At 38.7% G+C, this 8,798-nt stretch overlaps 1 protein-coding gene across 1 annotated transcript in view; it reads left to right on the forward strand.

Annotated features, from left to right (window-relative positions):
• Nucleotides 1-1,889: 1,889 nt before the first annotated feature.
• LOC110447903 (proton-coupled amino acid transporter 4-like) overlaps nt 1,890-8,798 on the forward strand; it is a gene marked incomplete at its 3' end in the record, with an annotated part of 12,291 nt that continues 5,382 nt past the window's right edge. The window contains exons 1-2 of the mRNA XM_021493888.1: nt 1,890-1,938; nt 4,077-4,135. Coding sequence (XP_021349563.1) covers nt 1,890-1,938; nt 4,077-4,135 — 108 coding nt within the window. The remainder of the gene's footprint in view (nt 1,939-4,076; nt 4,136-8,798) is intronic.

Raw genomic sequence — 8,798 nt, forward strand, 5'->3', positions numbered from 1 at the left:
ATAGGCAGGAGGACTTATAATATAGGTGAGGGGTAATGTTCCATAGGCAGGAGGACTTATACTATAGGGGAGGGTTAATGTTCCATTGAAAGGAGAACTTATAATATAGGTGAGGGGTAATGTTCCATAGGCAGGAGGACTTATACTATAGGGGAGGGTTAATGTTCCATTGAAAGGAGTACTTATAATATAGGTGAGGGGTAATGTTCCATAGGCAGGAGGACTTATACTATAGGGGAGGGTTAATGTTCCATTGAAAGGAGGACTTATAATATAGGTGAGGGTTAATGTTCCATAGAAAGGAGTACTTATACTATAGGTTAGGGTAAATGTTCCATAGGCAGGAGGACTTATAATATAGGTGAGGGTTAATGTCCCATATAAAGGAGTACTTATAATATAGGTGAGGGTTAATGTCCCCTAGAAAGGAGTACTTATAATATAGGTGAGGGTCAATGTCCCATAGAAAGGAGTACTTATAGTATAGGTGAGGGTTAATGTCCCATAGGCAGGAGTACTTATACTATAGGGGAGGGTAAATGTTCCATAGGCAGGAGAAATTATAATATAGGTGAGGGATAATGTCCCATTGAAAGGAGAACTTATACTATAGGTGAGGGTAAATGTTCCATAGGCAGGGGAAATTATAATATAGGGGAGGGGTAATGTCCCATTGAAAGGAGTACTTATAATATAGGTGAGGGTTAATGTTCCATAGAAAGGAGTACTTATACTATAGGCGAGAGTTAATGTCTCATAGGCAGGAGTACTTATACTATAGGGGAGGGTAAATGTTCCATAGGCAGGATAACTTATACTATAGGTGAGGGTAAATGTTCCACCATAGGCAGGAGTACTTATACTATAGGCGAGGGTTAATGTTCCATAGGCAGGAGGACTTATAATATAGGTGAGGGTTAATGTTCCATAGGCAGGAGAACTTATAATATAGGTGAGGGTTAATGTCCCATTGAAAGGAGTACTTATAATATAGGTGAGGGTTAATGTCCCATAAGCAAGGGTACCTGTATTGTAGGTGAATGTGTACTAAAGATGGGAGCAATTAATCATAGGCGAGTGCACTTGTACTCTTGGCGAAGGTAATTTACTATAGGACAGGATGAATGGACTATAGGCAAGACCGGTAACTGTATTTTAGGTGAGGGTACGTGAACAACTTTCTGTTCAGTACAGCTTGTCAATATCTGCCATCATGCAGTAGTGTAATTCGGATAATCTACATAAACCAAGGTAGATTTTAACATTACCTAGACATTTACATCCCATGGCCATTTAAAGAAGACCAGCCTTCCTCAAAATTTGTCCTGTCTCTCAGAGAAATAACTCTGGGAAAATATTATTCCAAAGGTCTAACACCGTAATGGCAGCAATGCCCAACTCTAGCTTGTAGCTATGGAACTGTTCGATTGGTTTTATTTCCATGAGTGGAGAGAGACTTCTTACCTCACCTCAAAAAACCTTACCTCAAAATTCAATCTTCTCCTTAAATGTCAAACAACGAACAAACACTGTCTGCGTATAATCTGAACTTGAACGGCTGCTCGATAACCGCTTTCATTTGTTTTCAGTGTATGTACGATCAGACTAAAACAGTAGTACATTTGTCAGAAAATTCCATTATTCATTTAAAAACACAATAAATAACTTTTTGAGAGATAATAATTGACAATTAAAAAACTGAAAAAGCAAACATTATTCTGAAAAAAAACAACAACAACCAAATCAGTTGTTTCATTATCTAACTACCGAAATCAACAACGGGAAATCAAAATTGCAACAATCTCGACAAAATTTCACCATTACACTGTTCGGTTAACACAAGATGACAGCGGCTAATGTTATTATGTATTTAGATAGGTCTTCTTACCATGACACTGGCTAATGACTTTGAAAAAGTCTTCTTGTACCATGACATCGGTAAATAAATTTGGAAAGGTTTTCTTGTTCCATGTCATCGGATAATGAATTTAGGAAGGTTTTCTTGTTCCATGACATCGGTAAATGTATAAAAGAAGGTTTTCCTGTTCCATGCCATCGTTAAATGTATAAAAGAAGGTTTTCCTGTTCCATGACATCGGTAAATGTATTCAGGAAGATTTTCTTGTTCCATGACATCGGTAAATGTATTTAGGTAGTATTTCTTGTTCTATGACATCGGTGTTTTGGAGTCATCCTTTTTTGGAGTCATCCTGTTTTTGGGGTCATCCTATTTTGGAGTCATCCTATTTTGGAGTCATCCTGTTTGGCATGACCGGTCTATATCGATTCCAATCTCGCTTCCAACTTCGTGTAATGTAATGATGACAGAAAATGGCTACGGGTCTCCAAGGTTGTTTACAATTTATTATGAATACTGTAAACAGCCCGTATTAAACAGGGTATCATCGATGACCAATCGAATCATTGTTGCTCGCTTCTCTCTTTCATGTTTGTTTTCTTTTTCTTCCCATTAGAGCTTCCCGGGCTCAAAAGTTAACATTGGCTCTTATTGGTAAACATTTCTTAATTTCCATTTGTCCATGTAGCTACCTGGGATGAAGTGCAATACAGCTTCCTCATGTCAGTTACCCTGACATCCTTTCAAGGCCACTGGTGTCAAATATCTTGAAAATACGCTATCGTCAGATCCATGGTGTATTAAAACGATGATATTTTCCCTGTTTAACGTCCTATTAACAGCTCAGGTCATTTAAAGACGTGCATCCATGTGTGCTGTGTATGCATGTATGTGTGTTGGAGGCAGGGTATGTTGTTGTATTTGCCTCTTGTTATAGCCCGGATCTGAATCCAACTTTATTGTGCTATCTCGCTGAGCACTGAGATACCATGCCAAGAGCACCCAGCACAGCATTTCACCCGGTCACTTTATGCTGACAACGGGTTAACTAGTTGCCTGGGGTTTGGTGTGGTAACATATTTTGTTTAACGTCCTAACAACAGCTGAGGTCATTTAAGGACGTGCCTCCATGTGTGTTGTATATATATGCATGCTTGCGTGAATGTGTGCTGGAGGCAGGGTATGTGGGTGTTTTTGCCTCCTTGTAATAGCGCGAATCTGGTGCCGACTTTATATTGTTAATTGCTTTTCCGACGGCTCATGAAAGCCAAACGTGAGGCATTGCCAAGCAAGATGCTAGGAAATAAAAGGTAGCTTTAAGAAGAGAGAAATATTATAAATATCCCAAATATTGCAATTGGTGCAGCAGCTTTATTTTGGTAGCTTTTGTGTCGCCAAATAGAAGGCACATTAGCAATTAAGAAATACTTTGCTAAGGACTAAACGTTTATGGTCAAAATTTGGAAACGGTTGAGATTGCCACGATATATCACTTTATATGCTAGCTGACCACAAGAAAAAATCACAAGCACTACACCACGATTATCACAAGGATCTTGCCCTGTCCCAAGCGACTGAATCTCATGTTGTTACACAATGTTGTTTCCATGACGCGCATATGAAACTAAGATTTGCTATGCAGAATCTTTGGGATCAGGGTTAAGGTTAGGGTTAGGGTTAACCCTAACCCTAACCCTAATAGATTGCACTTCTGATAATGATAATGATAATGTTTTGTTATGATTGCTTAAATATCAAAGTGAGCAATAATGCTCTCTGGGTTTCTTCCTATTCGAAAATACGTATTTCCTGTCCTATTAAATTGCATAATTAGCGAAGACCTCTGTGGGTGCTGGGATATCAAAAAGTACTCTTAGTTGTAGCTCGTGCATTTTTATTTTATCGGGATACACACAAGTGGCTCAAACAATTAAACTTTAACAAAAGACAAAAAAGACAAACGCTTTCGGTTTGACCTATTCCTGTTACAACTTATATCGACGACAGGCTTGTTCCAGGATTTGAAACGAATATAACTCGTCTTTGTCTAAGCATCACATAAATGCATTGTAATATGTTCAGGTGTGTTACACTGTCAACCTGGTATTTTATTTAAGCAATTATAATACTAACAACCTATATTATCAGAACATAAGAGCCAATATATTTCATATATTTTATATATTATTTACATATGTTATATTTTATATATTACCAGGGTATATCGGCATAGGGTTTCTTGGACTTCCTTATATGGTCAAGCTACTGGGTCTGTGGGTAAGTTTTGGTTTTATTTTGTTAAACGTCCTATAAACAGCTAGACAGGGGAGACAGGGTATGTACGTGTATTTGCTCCTTGTGATGGCGCGTGTCTAATTTCGTCTTAAAAGTGCCATTTCACTGACATACCATGCCAAAGGTACCAAGCACAGCAGTCCGCCCTGTCACAAATGTACTGCCAAAGGATGAACCAGTTGTTGCATTTATCCTAAATGATTAACGTTTAGCAACCATTTTAAGGACTTTGGTATATCCCGGCCTGGGAACAGAACCCATTATCTCCCTAACCTGAGCGAACGCTCAACATAAAAGCAAAAAGAGAGGCACTGCCAAGCAAGGCGCTAGGAAACAAAAGATCGTTTGAAGTAGAGAGTTTGTTTGTTTGTGGTGAAAATTCCTCGCAACAGCCAGTGTCACATAAGGACGGCTGCCTAGGGAGACACAACAGCTAGGGTCATATAAGGACGGGTGCCTAGGGAGACACAACAGCTAGGGTCATAAAAGGACGGGTGCCTAGGGAGACACAACAGCTAGGGTGTTATGATGACAAGAGCCGAGGGAGACACAACAGCCATGGTCATTTAAGGACGGATGCCTAGGGAGACACCACCTAAAACAGAAAGTATATAGAAAAGAAAGAGGACAGGACAGATAGGAAACGAAAAAACTTCCATGTATTGCAATGGCGGCAGCAGATCAATTTTGGTCTCTTCCATGTTCCCATCGTAGAAGACACGGAAGGTAATCTCCGATTCTGCAGAGGGCCACATTAGTGGCTTTCTACTATACCCATGCACTGGGATACTTTCCCCGAACCTGCACGCCTTTTGAAGCAGATAGAATTATTAAGATACCAGATATTTCAATAGGTACAGCAGATCGCCTTTGTGTCCCCAAGAACAGGGCATAAATGCAAATCCCTAATTCTGAAGGGGGTCCCCACATTAATTGCCACTTACGATAGAACAAGTTGGGAACAGCAGGGGTATTTTCTTCTCAATCCCTGACATGCAGAGGTGCTGCGGGTAAACAGAAATTAGATAGAAAAGAAAGAAGATAGGAAACGAAAAAGATCCCAAGTGTTGTAAAGGGGGCAGCAGATGAATGTTGGTCTCTTGGCATGTCCCGTTCGTAGAAGACAGGGACGAACCCCTGATTCTACAGGGGCCACACAATAGTTGCCTGTTACGATACACGTGCTGTGGGATACAGCAGGTCTATTCTTGATTTCTGAAAGTAATCACCGCCGATTCTGTAGGGGGTAGACGCATTTGAAAAGAAAGCAGTAATAAAGAGAGAAAAGAGAGAAAAGTTTTAGGAGTTTAAATAAGTGAACAGCAGATAACTCTTGTTGTCTCGAAGGCAGAAGACACATACTATAAAACCCATTTTGAAACGGGACTAAAGTCGCCACCTGCGATCCACATCCAATGGGTAGCGACATATGTTGGAATGTCAAAGAATTTTTCAGTGTATGTCAATGTAAAATATATTCAAGGCTTGAATAACCTTCCTTCTGCAATCCCAAGCAATATAAATACCAACAGGCCAAAGTGCTTTCCTTCTTTTAGCGTTAACTGGGGACAATTCAATACTTGTTTTTATTTTTTTTTTAAATTTTAGAATATGTCAATCCCTTAGAATTGTAATTATTTATCAAAATTCAACATTTCGTTCAAATCGTTATATATACCGCTATGCTTTTCCAATAAATAGAATAACTATCTGTTCAGGGAGGATCAGTGGTTTCCAACATGAATTTTACGTAGAAATTTTAATGATAACGTAGACAATGTGATGTTGGCATTTAAAGCCGATATGAATGTAAGCTGAATGTCAGTTTAATAGCGGCAATGTCATACGATGGCAGCGGTGCCAATGTCATAGAAAACATGTGAATATCTTTGATAAATTATGTCTGAATAATTCCTTCTCATGTGGAACATTTATCAAAACACAAGTGAAGATGAAATGAATAATATGAAGAGCGATATGAACAGTAGTGTTCTGAGAGTAATATTTAATGCAACAAGGCCAGGCCGGGTTAAGAACCCGGACCGTTGCTTTTACCAACTCAGCTACCTCATTAGCAGTAGTTCCCGAGCCCAGTGAGTGTTACAGTTATATTAGGTAACATTGAAATTATGGGTCATTGCTGCATGTTTAAAAGAATACTTCCATGAAAATCTCTAGTGTTTCGCCTGCAATGGGACAGGTATCATGCAGCGCTGTTTCGTCAATTATCGTTTTTGTTTGAAAGAATAAACATAACAACTCATAAAGAGTTTATTATTGACAACAAGTCAACAAGACAGCTGAACAAAGAACAACAAGTCAACAAGATAGCTGAACCAAGACCAACAAATCAACAAGACAGCTGAACCAAGAACAACAAGTCAACAAGACAGCTGAACCAAGACCAACAAGTCAACAAGACAGCTGAACAAAGAACAACAAGTCAACAAGACAGCTGAACAAAGAACAACAAGTCAACAAGACAGCTGAACCAAGAACAACAAATCAACAAGACAACTGAACAATCTTTGACATGTGTAGCATCTATCAATGTAATGTACACATTCTTATGATATTGCGAAAATTATTGTTAATGATGAAAAACAGATTATATCAAAACGTACATAAGAAAAGTAACAGCATTAGTGTATTTATATTGCACAGTCAGTTGAGCATATACTGCAAGCTTATTGTTTAAGTTATTGGGATTTTGTTTTGCCAAGTGAGAAAGTAAGAAGCTGTTGCGGAAAGTATTGCAAACCGGTTATGAAATAGTGTTGAAAAAATACGATTAAACTGAAATGTTCATATCAGCAAATCAACCGTCTCCGAAATCAGAGTGATACGCTCTCGATACATATCCTCTGTTCACCCTCACATTTTCTCATGACAGATCTGAAAGCTTAAGGTAACTTTTTTGTTTGGTTCAGGATCGCAAAGTCAAACTGTAACGAATTGCAAGGATGACATACAGTGCCTCTTTATTGGACATAATCAAAGAACAAACGAGATCGCAAAAATACAGGAATTCTGCCAGTCGGTACGAAAATTAGCGTTGATTCTGAAATGAGAAGATCTAAGGCTGCACAGTAAAGATGTGATCTCGAGAGTGTCACCTCAGAGTATGCAATCAGCAGGCGTTAGTTAGGGTACTGAAGTATATAAAAAATATTTGAACTGAAGTTGTCAGTATTTGTGTAAAAAAATACTTTTATATAAGTGCATTTTCACAAAACTGGCCAGTAGGTCGGAAATATTGGAAGTGTGTTGGAGATGAGTATAAAAGTAGGACCTCCTTGTGTACAACATCAATTGTGATAGTTATCAGCAGTTATTAAATATGCTGGAAGACACTTTTATATAGTGTAATTAAGGTATGCAATATCCTCCCATGGAAGTACATTTTACATCTGTGTATGTTATCATTAATTGTCATTTTACATCTGTGTATGTTATCATTGTTATAATCTTTCTAGAGTGGTAGTGTAGTGGCGGCCTTGTTACCATTGTTATAATTGTTATAGGGTGAAAGTGGCGGGCTTGTTATCATTGTTACAATCATTCTAGGGTGGTAGTGGCGTGCTTGTTATCATTGTTATAATCTTTCTAGGGTGGTAGTGGCGGGCTTGTTTTCATTGTTATAATCTTTCTAGGGTGGTAGTGGCGGGCTTGTTATTATTGTTATAATCATTCTAGGGTGGTAGTGGCGGGTTTGTTATCATTGTTATAATCATTCCCAAACCTAATGGGACAGGAAGGTGTGATTATCCTACCAAGCTGTAATTCTGATAAAGACTTAGCAAGCAAGTTCAGTGATTACTTTCAGAATAAAATCAGCGCAATCATTTTACATCTGTGTATGTTATCATTGTTATAATCTTTCTAGAGTGGTAGTGGCGGGCTTATTATCATTGTTATAATCATTCTAGGGTGGTAGTGGCGGCCTTGTTACCATTGTTATAATTGTTATAGGGTGAAAGTGGCGGGCTTGTTATCATTGTTATAATCATTCTATGGTGGTAGTGGCGGGCTTGTTATGATTGTTATAATCATTCTAGGGTGGAAGTGGCGGGCTTGTTATTATTGTTATAATCATTCTAGGGTGGAAGTGGCGGGCTTGTTATTATTGTTATAATCATTCTAGGGTGGTAGTGGCGGCCTTGTTATAATTATCATAATCATTCTAGGGTGGTAGTGGCGGGCTTGTTATCATTGTTATGATCATTCTAGGGTGGTAGTGGCGGCCTTGTTACCATTGTTATAATCATTATAGGGTGGAAGTGGCGGGCTTGTTATTATTGTTATAATCATTCTAGGGTGGTAGTGGCGGCCTTGTTATAATTATCATAATCATTCTAGGGTGGTAGTGGCGGGCTTGTTATCATTGTTATAATCATTCTAGGGTGGTAGTGGCGGGCTTGTTATCATTGTTATAATCATTCTAGGGTGGTAGTGGCGGGCTTGTTATCATTGTTATAATCATTCTAGGGTGGTAGTGGCGAGCTTGTTATCATTGTTATAATCATTCTAGGGTGGTAGTGGCGGGTTTGTTATCATTGTTATGATCATTCTAGGCGGGTAGTGGCGGCTTGTTATCATTGTTATGATCATTCTAGGGTGGTAATGGCGGGCTTGTTATCATTGT

The sequence above is a fragment of the Mizuhopecten yessoensis genome, unplaced genomic scaffold (genome assembly GCF_002113885.1).
Source record: "Mizuhopecten yessoensis strain PY_sf001 unplaced genomic scaffold, ASM211388v2 scaffold3649, whole genome shotgun sequence".
Lineage (NCBI taxonomy): Eukaryota > Metazoa > Mollusca > Bivalvia > Pectinida > Pectinidae > Mizuhopecten > Mizuhopecten yessoensis.